Below are 15,845 nucleotides of genomic sequence, written 5' to 3'. Positions count from 1 at the left end.
TGCGTATCAAATGCGATTCCCAAATCTCTCAAAATAACAATGTGCTGAAGAGATGAATAAGACATTTTGTAGTTATAGTAAATCGTTTTGTTTGCCTTGGTGTAGCACATAATGGAGCATTTCTTAATATTAAATCCTAATTTATTCCATTCGACGATAGAATTTATAGCAAGCAATTTTCCAAAGATTTTATTAAAAGGAATAGTTTCATGTCATCCGCGAATAAGACAAACTTAGAAAATTTTATGCAATGATAAATGTCGTTGATAAATAGCGAGAAAAGTAAGGGTCCGAGATTCGACCCCTGTGGAGTTTGGGATGAAGTTGGAAGAGTGGAAAATACCATAAGTTACATATTGTTGTCTATTTGAGAAATAACTTACAAATAGGCATAGAAGTTGAAAATCCAAATTGGTCGAGTTTATTTAGGAGAATAAGCGGATCTACTGAATCAAAGGCTTTTGCGAAGTCGTTGTATGATACATCTACTTGATTGTTACTATCAAGAGCTTGAGATATGTACTCCGTAAAAACCATTAGATTAGACACAGTAGGTCTGCCAGACCTAAAACCGTGTTGCTGATCAATTATAAAGGGTTCAACTTATGTATATGTATATTATTATATGTTGGGATGACACACTACGCTATAAGCTTCCTTAGGAGAGGAGGTAGGATCAATTGGGGAATGCCGCAGAATATAATTTCTTTGAATGGAATCTGTCACTTTGACAGATGACAACCGCATAATTACAGCGCTCCGTAAATTGTTGTGACCCACTCCTGCCGCAGGCATAATTTTTAAATATCTCCTGGCTAGCAGATCACAGCGCATATTGTTGCAACGCCAACACTTATAACACATCATCTTTTTATGTGTGACAGGTCTGTATGGGATTGTATGGCGAGCAATATGGAGTTATATAAAACGCTTTGAACTTATAGCGTAATCTGTCACCCCCTTAAACAGAATGGTGTTCCAGATAACCGAAGAAAATTATTATTAGTTTCTTTATTTGGTTTGTTCCTTGGATCCTGACCCAAATAATAACCAGCTGTTCCAATAAACCGGCGTACCAATTAAGCAGAAACAAATGTATATGTCCAGGGGTAAAGTGCGCTAACTTCTGGGGGTGATTCTACTTGATAGTGCAAGTAAAAAAAGAAAAATTCTATTTTTTTTTGAGATTCACATTTTAGAGTGAGAAATTTGAATTGTTTACATGGGAAAATAAATATTCATTAATGGTTCGAATTTCGAAAAAAATGTATCATTTATACTTTTACCATCATATAGAACCACCTCCTTAAATTAGCGCACTTTACCCCCAGACACCCTGTATATTGTTTACTTTGTATTGAATTACAGTCATCACAAATCCATCACTGGGAAAGTCATCCTGAAATGCCATTTGGCAATGGTAATACATAATCCTACATCGGTATGTAATGCAAAATCGTAGATGTCTAGGAATGTGGAAAATCACTACATATCTCTCGATTATTATATTGTTCAACTCCGTTCTAAGCTTACACACATGTAGGGTTTTTTCTCCTCTGTAAAATAGCAAAAATATAACTTAACTAAAGATGGATTTGTATTGGCGATAAAAATAAATTTTTTTATAATATAATTCAAAAAAGGAATTAAAAATGCGACTAATTCAAAGTAATTTTTATGGGCATACATAATATGTAAGTTCATAAAATGTATGAAAATGTTATAGCTACATATTTAAGAAAAATTCTTTCAAAATAATCATTCCAGTGAATCATTTTAGGTATATCTATTTGTATTTGCACAATAACATCACTTCAAGAATCACAATAAGCCTTTGTGATATGATAATGTTATATTATTTATTCTAGTAATGATGTTAATATGTCAAAATTAAATGAGCTTATATGTGTCACAAAATTATTAAATTCTATGCACATTGAATATATTTTGCTTAGAATATGAAATAAGCACAAATAATATTAAATTACAGATAATTGTGTAGATAATATTTATAATGTATAAAAAATAAGTTATACCTTAGAGAAATTCAGTCAGTGTTAAAAACATAAATCTTATCGCAATAACAATTTATAAAGTGTCTTCCTGTAATCATTAAACTCTTTAATTAATTAAAATTGTGTTTATTTATTTAATACTAGCTGTACCCCACCACGCGTTGCTGTGGATCAGTCTGTCTGTGTAGAGAGAAAAACAGATGGCTTTTTTTTTTAAGCGCATTTGTCCAACAGATGGCAGTTTTTCAAAAAAGCACTTTTTACCTGTAACAGGTGGCATCTATATACATAATATGGGTATATAAAAACACACATATTCGAAAGCAATGTTATGTCAAAATTTCAAATAAATCTGTGAAGAACTTTCAGAGATTTAAGATTTTGATCAAACAAACATTAACATTTATATAGATAGATTACACCACCTCAGCACGAAGAGTACAGGTGTAAGTCGATCTATTACACACTCTTGACTCGTCACTCATCTATTTTTTTTTTCATTAGCTCGTCTCTGACCCTGAGGAAAAAAAAATTCCCCAGGGCTTGTGATCTTTGGGGATGCTGTGCGAAGGGTCTTTCAGGGAAAGGAAGGAGAGTAAGTTCTGGGAAGAAAAAAGATACGAGGGATGGGTAAAAAAACCATCCAAGAGTGAAAGACGTGTGAATCCATCCCTCCCACTGTGTTGCAAGGCAATGGGTCGATAGTCTGGCTGGAGGCCAAAAGGTCTCCCTCAACAGGTCTCCCCCAATTCAGCATGCCACACAGTATTATGAACCCAGGCACCCCTACTAAGTCACCAAACGTAGTGAACCACCTGGGGTGACCTATGGCGATTACTGACCAAATATAACGATAATATAATAAAATATAACCATATCAGGTAAGGAATGTTAGGAAAGTGATAAGAATGCTTGCAATTTTCCAGTTTTTATTGCATTTTATGTTACAAAGATGTAATGTTTAGATATACACAGGTGTATAGCAAATAATATAAAATCATTTGGGAATTTACGAGTTAGCGTTGGGTCCACGGCGCCTGCCGAATGCTTGCACGAAGTTCACGAATCTAAAACAATAATAAAAGAACATCAGATCAGAAGAATTACACATATTAACGGCCAATAGGATAGCCACATCGAGAAGATATCAAAATGCTTCGTTGTAAGGAATAACTACCGAGCCATTTTGTGATGATAAAACTATATAACACGTTGTGAGGAATAACAGAATGCCGTCAATCGCAAATACATATAGAAATTTGTATCTCTGTGATGACATAATAGATTCAAACATTGTATTGATAAAATAGTTGTAACATTGTTTATTGCCAGAGTTAAAAAATTATCCAGTACATTATGGAGATACGAGGACATATAATGAAATACTGCTGTATCCAAGATACTTTCTTCCATGAAATTATATAGAAATATTGGGGAATAAAAAATACAATTATTTTCAGGTACTTTATGAAAGAAGTATAGCAATTTTTCCCTCTAGTAAAAAAAAATCACCAGCCACATAGATGTAGTAACATTGTGAAGAAATTAAGAATCAATCATGAAAACTTTGATATCTATGTTTAGACAACTTATATAGGAAGCAAGAAACCAGAGAAGCGTAAAGATGTTTATATGAAACAAACTAAATGCCGACAGAAGGGAATACTGACTGCATCTCAAACTATGTTCACTTTAATCTCAGCAAGTATCTAAGAAGTCAAGGCACAGTTTGGATGCAATGACAGCTGGTTGATTGCTGTTGAGGTCTGGGTATATGGCGTTGAATTCCAGAAACTTGTCCAAAATGAAGTAGCTCTCGATGGCAAATAAAGCATTAATATCTACATATTCAGAAGAACTGAATTGTGTGAGTGTTTAGCCTGTGTGGTGTGTAGCCTGTGTGGTTGAAGCAGCCTGTATGGTGTGAAGCAGCCTTTGTGGTATGTAGCCTGTGAAGTGTGTAGCCTGTGGAGTGTGTAGCCTGTGTAGTGTGTAGCCTGTGGAGTGTGTAGCCTGTGTAGTGTGTAGCCTGTGTAGTGTGTAACCTGTGTAGTGTGTAGCCTGTGTAGTGTGTAACCTGTGTAGTGTGTAACCTGTGTAGTGTGTAACCTGTGTAGTGTGTAACCTGTGTAGTGTGTAACCTGTGTAGTGTGTAACCTGTGTAGTGTGTAACCTGTGTAGTGTGTAACCTGTGTAGTGTGTAGCCTGTGTAGTGTGTAGCCTGTGTAGTGTGTAGCCTGTGTAGTGTGTAACCTGTGTAGTGTGTAGCCTGTTTAGTGTTAAGCCTGTGTAGCCCTGATTGAATTATTTATTAGGTGTTTACAAATACACAATAAGTATACTAAAAAAACGTACTGAATTAATTCTTCCCTGTTTCACTGCTCGTGACTAGCCCAGCTTATAAACACGGGCGAAATAAATCAATTAAAAGCTACTCCACCAACACGTATGGGCGCCTTTATAAGATAAAAATCTCAAGTAATGTTTCAAAGGCGTTATATGAGCGTACCACTGAAAGCTATGTTGTAGCCTCTCTTTCTAATAAACGATTCATTTAACAGAAAGCGATGTTACAAAGAAGTTCTCAGGGGCAGAACCATTTGAAAGCTATTCACAGCAGCCAAATTTGTTATTCAAACAATTGGAATCATTATTTGGGACACACAGACTCAATGTAATAATTAGTGATGCAACAGAGCTCTGTTTCCGCTTCCGCTTCTGCAGAAGTTCCGCAAGTTTTTCGTTTCCGTTTCTGGTTCCGCAAACTTTATAACAGAACTCTAAACGGAGAATACAGCGAGGAGAGCGGTGGCGTTGGCGCGGGGACGACTGGACAGGGGGCGGGACACAAACGATACAAACGTGTCGCAACGAGTTCGTTTGACCAGAATGAGAACTCTTCTACAACTGACGATGGTGACAATTTATATTTAGAGATACAGTCACATGTTCGTGAGTACAAGAAAGAGAAGAGACTACCTCTCAATGAGGATCCCCTTATGTGGTGGAAAGTAAATGCGCACAAATACTGTTGCCAATAGTTCGCCAATACTTATCAGCTCCCCCCAGCAGTGTGGCCAGTGAGGAATTATTTAGTGCAGCTGGTTTAATATATGAAGAACACCGAACAGACTCAAAGGTGAAAAAGCAGCTAAATTACTTTTTATAAAATATAATTTACCACTGTTTAATTTCGAGTACTAAAAGTACAAAATACAAATTTAATTAAACAAATCTTAAAAAATAAAATTATGCTTTTTCTTCATAGTATTAACACTTCCGCTTCCGCTAAGATTTACTTTTGACATCTGTTTCCGTTTCTGCTTCCGTTAAGACACTTCCGTTGCATCACTAGTAATAATCCTCACTTCTGTATTACAGTTCACCTCAACTTGGCTAAATGCAAGCTTCCCATGTTATAATACACCAATATTTCAGTAATACAGCGCTCTCTCGCTAAACCGCCACCCCAAAAACGGGGTAAGTGTCAAATAGCAGATTAAAGTTGTGCTGGGTGCATACATACAAAATATAGAAATATATATGAGGTATTTTCTTAAAACAATCTTTGATTATAAAATTTCCTGTTTACCGCTTACGAGAAGACTCAATTTTTTAAACTTATACAAACAGAACCATATGCGAAGGTTGCTGGACATCCGAAATGTCCTAAAACCACAATATTAACAATTCTGGTGATTGGTAAAATGGTTGACTTTAGCGATACTGCTGTATAGTATCCGAGTGTGTAAGATTATGATGACAAAAGCAACATGGCAACACGCTCAGCGCTTGAATCTAGGCACGCGGCGGACTAATGAATTTGACATACAAATACCGGGAAATTATAGAGCTTGATTTTGTGCTTTCAAATAGTAAAAACAATGGCAGATTACAGAAATTATGATTACATATACTATAGTATATGTCTGATAATCAAGCGACAAATTGCTGTGAGTTCTTTAGTGATGTCACAGGCAAAAGAGTAAACATTTGCACCCGCAAACAGATCAGTTATTACCTCTTCTTTCATGATTATAAGAATCAACCTAATTTTAAGCAAAGAAAGTTATCAATGGATTGTGAAACTTACCGCCTATTGTATTGGATACGCCTCTTTGCGCGGCCGGTCTTCTTCTTCTTCTTTTGAACCTTCTCCACCTTGGGGGTCTGTCCCTTTACCTTACCTGGAATGGAACAAAAATATTAATAAAACATCCAGCACCACTCATGATAATGGGGACACCAGGTAATGATTGTGTGAAACAAACTTAATGCCGACAGAAGGGAATACTGGCGGAATCTCAAACTATGCTCACTTTACTATCAGCAAGTATCTAAGAAGTCATTGTTCAGTTTGGACACAACGACAGCTGGTTGATTGCTGGATTACATTGATAAATTATATCAGAAATATTACAATAAGTCATGATTTACAAACATTTCAAAAATTCTAATAAACTTTTAAAACAGTTGATCACGCTTAAATACAAATATTTTTTGAAAAACACTTTGATTCAACTTAATTATGATAAAAGACAACTATTTGCATTCCGGAGGAATGGAAAATGCTCCATTTAAAATTACAATTTCGTAAACTGAAAATTTGCTTTAGTAAGAATGAAAACTTGTTTTTTTTTTCAAAAGTTCAAATTATCCCTCACAAAACTTTTTACCGCCATATTGGATCTTTTTAGAATGGATTTGACGTTTTGTGAAAGTTTCAGTTCAATTAAAAAATATACATAAATTACTTAATTAACCCAAACTAAGAATCTGATAACCTATTTGGTGCATGTAAATAATTGTTGAAATGAAGTATAATTTTCATAATCTGTGTCTGAAAGTGCGGCAGGTAAATAATTACCAATATTTTTATTAAACTGCCCTAAACGCTTACAAAAATTCTTAATACAACTATACATACATTAGCAAAAAAAATCATCATAGAAATTACAATAAAATTGTGGCGCTCTTTTGACAGTTAAACATTTAATAGGTGTGCCGAAGGCGTAGATTATCATCGAGCATTATTTTGTTCTGGGGTAGCGAATAACAGATTGAGGTTACATGTCAAATCTTTAAAAATTGCATAAAAAAAACAGAAATAAACAAGAAAGTAATAATTATTAACTTGTCAGGGTAACATAATAGTATTTAGAGACTTACCGGCACGAGCGAGAGAACCGTGCACTTTACCACCGAGAAGTGGCACTGTGAGGTCCAGCTCGATGGATCCCAAGCTTGACACAAGGGTCTCATCAGACAGGGGTGCTCCCAGGCAGGACAGGCATAACTCTGTCGCTGGTGTCTCGTTCAGGAAGGCGATACGCTCCTAGGCAAGGAAAATACCATTAGTTCATTCACAAAATCCGAAAACAAGGAGTCAAGAAATTCAATGTTTGGAAATATACCTTGATCAGGGCAATCGTCTCATCCTCCCGAGCCTCGATGACTTGCGTCGACTGACCACGAATGTGCAACTGCATTGTGAAATCTGGAAACAAACGCAAATTGGTAAAAATACAGCATGGTCAAACACTCAGCGGATGACATTAGAACGACAACGTGTACATGTCATCGGGCTTTGCAACTAGAGAACTCTTTGAATATCGCACAAAAACTTAACAACTAAACAGGCAAACTGTTGTTTGAGGCCAAATGTCGTCATTTTATAATAGAAAACACAATAAAATCGAATAATTCCAACCGTCACTAACCTCTCCGAACGAGATACGCAAAAAGAAAGATGGAAACTAGGAAACGGAAACGTCATGAGCTGTACTGTTTATGGTCACATGGTGAAATACTTTAGCGGCCAGATAAATTTATTTGTAAGTTAGTACCTCGAGTTAGACCAAATTTGGTTTTTAGAAGATAAAGTATTACTTTTTATTCATATGTATTGTAGGATCTCGTTTAAAAACCGTTACACGCAAAAAATTTCTATCAATTGATGTTATCATCTAATCTTCTTTTATAAATGGTCTACTTGCTTTTATACATAAGACCGCCAAAGCACATGATTAATTGGACTACTTTCGTGAAAATAACACAGGTATTTATTAATTTGTTTCTGATTTGATTTTTAAATAATGTAATCTTCCAAAAATATCACTACCAAAGTATGGGTCTCGAAACGATCAATTGTGACAATAATTAATAATTGAAATCGAAAAAATCTTATCGTTTAATCAAGTGATTACAATTTTCGGTACTTTTTTATGAACTGCGTTAAAATGTGTTGTTTATGATCAAACATTTAGTTGCAATTTGAAAATGATGAAATTTAATATACACTACCAATGCCAAAATAAGCAATTGCATTACGAAAATACATGCATTAACTAAGCCTAAAGTATTAGTTAAAAACAACATTATAAATCTTTTGGAACGGTTTTTTTTTAGTTTTGAATATCAAACATAAATCTAAAAGAAATGAACAGCTTTTCCAAAAAATTTTAATTCCTTTAATTGTTTCGATATTTCGATAAAAAATTCCAATTAAGAAAAAAAAGTTCTTTAGAAAATAAACAAGAATATTTACAATTTTAATAATAATTTTAACAGCATACATTTATTTTAAAATTTTGTAAAATATCTTTTAATTTTGTCGTAAATTGGATTTGGCGTAATTTTATGTAATTAATTATTAAGATCTTCGTCGAACCATTTGAAATATCAAATGTCTAATATATATATATGTCTATAATATCTAATAATATTTTGAACTCGATAAAAAAATAGTTTTCCGTGAAATATTTTAGTTTTTTCTTCCTGGCAATATAACTAAACACCTTCAAGCTCGTGATTGGTGGTGCATGTGTCTAGACGTGTGACAGTGCAATGTCAAGTTGGGCCTAAAATCGGCCGCAAAATGTTTTTCAGTTTATGTATATTATGGCAAATAAGTTAACCGGGCAAGATGTTGTCCAAATTTGTCCGTACCATTCTATGGGTATTCATACACATTTTATATACCATTTTAGAAAATATCCTTGTGCTGTGGGTGTATATTAATTTGAAAATCAAAGAGATAAGGCGATTAAAGTGCTCAAAAGACAGTGCCGAATTTGTTAGTGAAAATATTAGTGGAGTTTTAAAAAAGCCTCAACATTTAGTACTTATATTAGATGAAGGAAACATTTTGTACGAGGACTTAGCCAGGTTGATCATCTGGAGTTTGGCAGCAGGGATATCTTACTTTAGTTTCTATGACAAAGCAGGTAAAACAATAACTTATTAATAATAAATTATTAATTTAAAAACATCAATTAAAACTATTATTAAAATGAACATACCACTGATCGCTAGCCTTGTTATAAATTTGCGTACATTTTATATTGCTGTTGTATTTCGCAACATATTTGTAAGTTAAATCACACCCCTAATGAATGTACATTTGATTATGATTGTCCAATTATTATTATTTAATTACGCATCTGGTGCTTAAAAATGTCACATAGATTTGTTGGGTACACAAAGTGTTTTCATCAAACATACATTGTAAACACAGCATTTTCGTTTATTCCATATTCATTGCCATGTGCATGACATTATGAATCTATTTTTTATGTAAATGGACAGTTCTCTTTTAATTCATCTAACTCAGATGAATTAAAAGAGAATATAGGTTAATGACACAACGTGCATGGTTTCACTAAACTAGGTCCAATGGACATATTTGAGATTTAGTGCGTTTAGTATCGCGCTTAAATTCGTTGATCAGACAAGCTGTCACCAGCTGCTACAAATAGGTTGCTCTGTTTTATGAAAAAAATTCCTCTCTGTGCTTTTGAGAGGTGTACAAATCATTCTCAAGCAAAAATCAAACCTGATGGTGTATCTTTGCATTCCTATCCACTTAAAAAATGCAACTATTTTTAATGCTTTTGCCACCCAAAAACGCTAAATGTCAAATAAAATGAAGTGAGACAAAGAACCCAAAAATACATAGGTGTATGAAGGATAACGTAGTGACAATGAGTCATATTCTACTACTTTGCTCACTCGTTTGTTCGTCGAGAATAACGGAAAGGGGCCTTAAAGTGGCACAGTGATGGTCGAGCATGTCTGCGGTGAGAAATCCGAGCATGACGTCACGCGATTTATCCGGCGGATATCTGTACAAAAATGCTCTTCAGTCGCCTGTGATGTCGTGCTCTCCCCGTACATGAGGGCAATGCTCGCCCGTCAGTGGGTCGCTTAAGCTCGCCTTCGGTGTCGAGATGATTATTCTGTGGTTAACTTCTTTATTTTAATATAATCCTTGGTGTTTTATCTTCCTAACACTGTTTAGTTTATATTTCTAACAATGACGGCAAGGAAGACACAACAATTTCTATCAGACCATATGAGCTGTTCCGAAGAGCGAACAAATTGACTATACAGGTGCATGCATACAGAAACGACAGGCCTTCATAATAATATTGCTGTTTCACCCATACACACGTATTCTTTGAATGGCTATCCCTTTCTAATGCGTTCCGTTCCATACCAACGTTTTAGCTAGGCTGTTATGTGTAGCTATTTCATCTATTCATACATCGTTATTGGCTATTCTTTTCTTATGCGTTTTATTACTCACTTTGCACCTACAGACAGGAACGTGCTATATTTTTTGTTCATTTAGTATGAAAATAACGTGTCTTTTGTGTTTATGTCAATGGTCATGAAGTATATTATTCAGAGATGTATGAATATTGTCGAAGGAAGAATCGCATAAGTTAAGGTTAGGGTTTTGATTTTGTTAGCTTTTTGCTTCTCTGATTATTCAAATCAATTTTATTATTCCGTGAGGCATGTTTCTTATAATTAAACCTCAACTTAATTTGTGATTAAAATGTAATTAAATCAGCTGTATGGTTCAGGTTATCTAGGGTCAACCTACATTATAACACTTTCCTACAAGTTAACAGTTAATTTCATATTCATAATTTGTAGAATAATAAACATGAACCCTTTTAGACTCTGGCAAATTGACCATTATATTTCTTAAAGATTCTGTCAGAAAGTCGGAGAAAATGTGTGTAATTCCGTTTCTCACTAAAATCAAAACTCTATGTACCTACCCGAAAACTAAAAACTGTTTCTGAAAGGTGATAAAATAAGCTTTCAAAATTTATTATTAGAAATAAACATATAATTTCAAAAATATTAAAAGTTTGAAATCAAACAAAAAAAAGTTTAAAAAATGGCTTACCTTAGGTTTTTTCCACTAAACACTGAACTAAAATTATTGGTAACGAAAAAAAAAACACTTATTTTATTAGATAAATATTTTATAAACATTACTGCCACCTCACCTTTTTGTCATTTCATATAAACATAATTAATAGAAAATAAAAAAAAATTTCATAAATTTTTCTCAAATTGCGATCAGAACCTTTGGTTTAGCAGTGGTGTACATTTTAATTACTCTACGGTTAACTTCTTTATTTAAATATAAACCTTGGTGTTTTATCTTTCTAACAACGTTTAGTTTATATATGACGACAAGGAAGACACAACAATTTCTATGAGACCAAATGAGCTGTTCCCTAGAGCGAACGAATTAGGTAATGGGTATTTGTTCCCAAAACTGAACAAATTAGGTAATGGGTATTTGTTCCCAAAACCGAACAAATTAGGTAATGGGTATTTGTTCCCAAAACCGAACAAATTAGCCCGAGGAGTTCATATCCTTTTCCACCATTATTAACTACCATCAATATTAATCATATCCGGAAACTGTGACTGATAATTACCGTTTCGAGAATTAATTTCATAAGATAAAACCTACAGAAAAGGTTTTTTTTCAATTAAAGTGTTGTTGACCAGGAAGTAAAGTTTGCTCAGAAAAATCAATTGAGTTTATAAAATGCGTTTTAATAATGAAAATTGTGAGAAAAGGCATATAAATTAATTTCACTATGAAAGAAGTAAGGCAATAATTTGAAAACTGAAATGTTTGGATAACAACTTGTGTGTCACAAGTTAATTATTATTTACATTTGCATATTTCGTGAATGTAGTATTACTGTGGTTATGCCTTTACTAAGTCTGAATAAACATTTTAAAACATAACGCTTCACTGAACTATTGAAAAGGCTGGTTCCATGATAACTCAACACAGTGACTATTCAACACACCTTTAAAAAGTCATATAAAGTCATTAAAAACGATGAAAAAAAAAAGATTTTTAAACCTAACCTAACCTACTTAACCCAGTTAATAAAGTTTTTGTTTCATCACTTTCCATGACTTTATATAACTTTTTAAAGATGTGGCGAATTATCATTTTGATGATTTATCCGGTCACCGAAAAGGCTATAGCAATAGATAGTGTGAATCATTGCCTAGAATCAACAATCAAATGTGATTTTAATTTAACATACGCTCTTTGAACTTACAATCTTATCCTATTTTTTTATGATTTCACTAATAAAATGATTGATATTGAATAAAATTATTGTAAGGCTTTTAGAATGATTATTCATTGCCTCTATTTACACAATATACGAAAGATGTTGACTTGCAGACTCTGATAAGAACTCTTTATCAAAAAATTACATTCACTGAGTTGCATAAATGTAAACACACCGAATTGGTGTACTTTGAATTATACTAGTTAACTAAGCATCACACCGTCCCGCAGGGGTAGGCAGAGAGGACGGACTGCCAAACAACTCGGTCTTGGCACACACTTCTTGCCTCATTCACATTCATACATCCACTCTTACATACTCTTCTATTGTTCTGATTCTTGACATGGCCCTATTCAAACATCTGATTCACTTGATCGTTCCACGTCTTCCTCGGGTGTCCCCGACTTCTTCTACATATCACATTTGCTTCATATATTCTCCTTACACTCCTTTCGGATCTCCATATTTCTCAAACAAGCACACATGGTTCATACATCTCAGGGATTTCAACAGCATTCAATCTACTTTCATCCTTCCTCTGCCAGTTCCATGCCATACATTATGGTAGGTACCAGCACTCCTTTGTGGACTGCTAGATTTACTTCTTTGGACAACTTCAGCCCTCCATCATTGGAGTTACCTGCTTTTCCTTTCTTTCAATATCTCCGCCATCCTTCCCATCTCTCGTAAACACACTTCCCAAATACACAAATTCATCCACCTGCTCCAAGTACGCTGTTGCACACTGTTTTCGTAATCCCTCTTTCACTTTGAATTATAATTTTTTTAATCAAAGAAATACGTTTGTTTCAGGAGTTTTAAATAAAAACGAAGATAGATTGATTGAAGCCGTTCAGAAGCTGAAAGGAAGCGCTCCCGGCCACATCAAATGGACGAGTCATCCCGATATGAATGGCTACAAGAATGGAACGAGTAACAAAATCACCGTCAGTCTTCTGTCCAAGGAAGACGGCAAGAAAAAAATAGTTTCAATAGTAAAAACTCTGAGTGACGGTGCGAGAAATGGATCTTTAAATCCTGACCTCATAGACGTGAATTACATAGACAGAGAATTATGCGACGCATCTTTCCCTGTGCCCAACTTAGCAATTTACTGCGGAAACAGCTTCTGCACCAACGGCCTCCTGCCTTGGCACATACGGCTGACTGAGTTCATAAATTTAGGCAGTCACCGTTTTATAAAAGTAGAAAAATTTGTAGAAGTTTTGTTGAACTATGGACAATGCGAACAGAGATTCGGAAAATAATAATATTTAATTTTGTTGGAAGCTTTTGTTTTTTAGGTTTAAGTATTTGCGTGTGAATAGTGTTTGATAATTTATGACCATTGCAGTCTGTAGTAATAAAAAAATACATTAATTTGATAAAATACATTAAGTTGTCTTGCATTATTATTAAAGAGTCAGTATAAATAAGAAAAAAAAAACACAAATAGTTGACATCATATTTTTGTATGATTTTTAGATTCAACCCAAAGCTTACCAGAAATAGTAGTGGATTTATTCTGATTCCATCTTATTTCCGCCTTAACTGAATTGCAAATAAATTATTCAATCTGCTGAATAACAACCTGTTTTATTTATATTCCCATAATATCATAAAATTTGACTTTTCCAATATTGTTAGTCAACTTTAATTTATTACTATGTATTGCAGATGATCATAAAATTGTTGTATTTCGTTGCATTCCCTACTTAATTTTTAAATCAAAAAAATAATGGATCCATTGTCCATTACAAAGTTGTAAATATGTATAACCAATATTATTTTGCTATAAATTGTAGTATCTTGCCAATATTGGTATATTATCCTTTTTGATATTATTTGCCTAAATAGAGTAGAATCGCACTATTTGTATAGGCTGCCCATTGTGATTTCAGAATAATTTTCCAAAGACATACTACGAAATATTGCACATGTTATATTTCAGAAATCTGAGTTCAGTTCATTCAATCGAATTGATTTAAGTATTTTTTGTGAGGTCACAAAACGCTTCCAAATGATCCCCTTTACACAATTTACATTTAAGTAAATTATTTTTAAGGATATTGTATAAATTTATATAGCTAAGCATAGGTTTTTTCTTTATATATGCACTCCCAGTTGTAAAAAAACATGACGAAAATTAAATCAAAAAACCAAACATAAGCACTAGCACATTACTTGCATTTACATAAAATAATAATATATGGTAGAATTCCATTTATCCAGACTAATTAAAATCAGCACCATAATCATTGACATTCTGATAAATGGCTTGTATAAGTAAGTATGACTATGAGTCATGCACAGGGCCGGCCCTAACCCAAACGTCGCCTGGCATCAGTAAAAACCTCAAGGGCGCTGTTTGTATTATCAGCGTGCCCGGAGTGGCTTGCTCCAATAGCACCCCCCTGGGTCCGGCCCTGGTTGTAGGGCATCACTGGTATGTAGTATGAAAATATTGAAAAGGATATATTATTTTTTTAAATGTGTGTAAACATCAGTGTTTTTCAACCAAAACCTTATAAATCATCATATTTGTCACTAATTGTCAGTCACATTTGCCAAGGGAAATTATTGTCAAGCTACAGAATAAATTTATCATTTGGAGATTTCTACTATTCAGTCAAATATGCATAGTTTATAGCAGGGCTCGGCAAACTACGGCCTGCAAGTTATTATGTATAATTTAATATTTTCAAAGCTTTAAAAAAACAGAGGAAAAATTGAAATTGACTGGAACATCTTCAAAATCGCCATTTACATCAAAACAGGCAGTGTAACAGCAAATGTACCTAAGAAACAAAATAATTTTTTTTTTACCTTTTCACCGCTTTCCTGATGTTTATAGAATAATAATTGTATGTGGCACTTTTTATGTCATTCATACATTTTCTATGGCATTGAACACACATATGTGCGTGTAGCCCTGAGGGCACGTTTTATTCTCACACATATTATGTGTGCCCATAGCAGCGAAGATGTTAAACAAACTAATTCACTGGGATGCAAAAAAGATTTGAAATATATTTCTTGAACCTTGGCTAAATTTAAATAAATTCTGTTTCTTTTTTCCCCTCTATGAATAATGAACTGAAAATACATTTTTTAGCAATCGAAGAAAGTGTTAACATCCACTTTCATTATTCAATGGTATGCAAATTTGAACTGTTTTTATTCTACCTTGGCTTGATGATTAATAAGCAGAAATATTAAATTCATTTTTGTATGGTTTTTTATTACGTCTAGGTATAAATATTATAAGAACTTTTATTTTCCTAAAGTAGAATTTCCTAGGTGTCCTCAAGTTTATTTCCTTACCCGTTGAGCCAATTTCCTAGGTGTCCTCAAGTTTATTTCCTTACCCGTTGAGCCAATTTCCTGGGTGTCCTCAAGTTTATTTCCTTACCCGTTGAGCCAA

At 33.9% G+C, this 15,845-nt stretch overlaps 2 protein-coding genes across 2 annotated transcripts; one reads left to right on the top strand and one right to left on the bottom strand.

Moving 5' to 3' along the window:
* Positions 1-2,927: 2,927 nt before the first annotated feature.
* RpS30 (ribosomal protein S30) lies at positions 2,928-7,800 on the bottom strand. The gene is made up of 5 exons (XM_089637111.1): positions 7,736-7,800; positions 7,430-7,512; positions 7,185-7,350; positions 6,109-6,202; positions 2,928-3,082 (listed from the first exon to the last, which is right to left on the bottom strand). Exons 2-5 carry the CDS (start codon positions 7,502-7,504, stop codon positions 3,025-3,027), a joined length of 393 nt encoding a protein of 130 aa, XP_089493237.1. The 5' UTR covers positions 7,505-7,512; positions 7,736-7,800; the 3' UTR covers positions 2,928-3,024.
* A 1,058-nt stretch (positions 7,801-8,858) lies between these two features.
* Positions 8,859-15,811, top strand: Tango14 (transport and golgi organization 14). The gene is made up of 2 exons (XM_089637393.1): positions 8,859-9,241; positions 13,235-15,811. The coding sequence occupies exons 1-2, from the start codon at positions 8,941-8,943 to the stop codon at positions 13,687-13,689; spliced, it is 756 nt and encodes a 251-aa protein (XP_089493519.1). The 5' UTR covers positions 8,859-8,940; the 3' UTR covers positions 13,690-15,811.
* Positions 15,812-15,845: the final 34 nt, after the last annotated feature.

Source organism: Hesperophylax consimilis, chromosome 11, assembly GCF_061612785.1.
Source record: "Hesperophylax consimilis isolate HC1 chromosome 11, BYU_Hcon_1.0, whole genome shotgun sequence".
NCBI lineage: Eukaryota > Metazoa > Arthropoda > Insecta > Trichoptera > Limnephilidae > Hesperophylax > Hesperophylax consimilis.
Note: the sequence above shows the minus strand (reverse complement) of the source record. Positions and strands in the feature narration are given on the sequence as shown.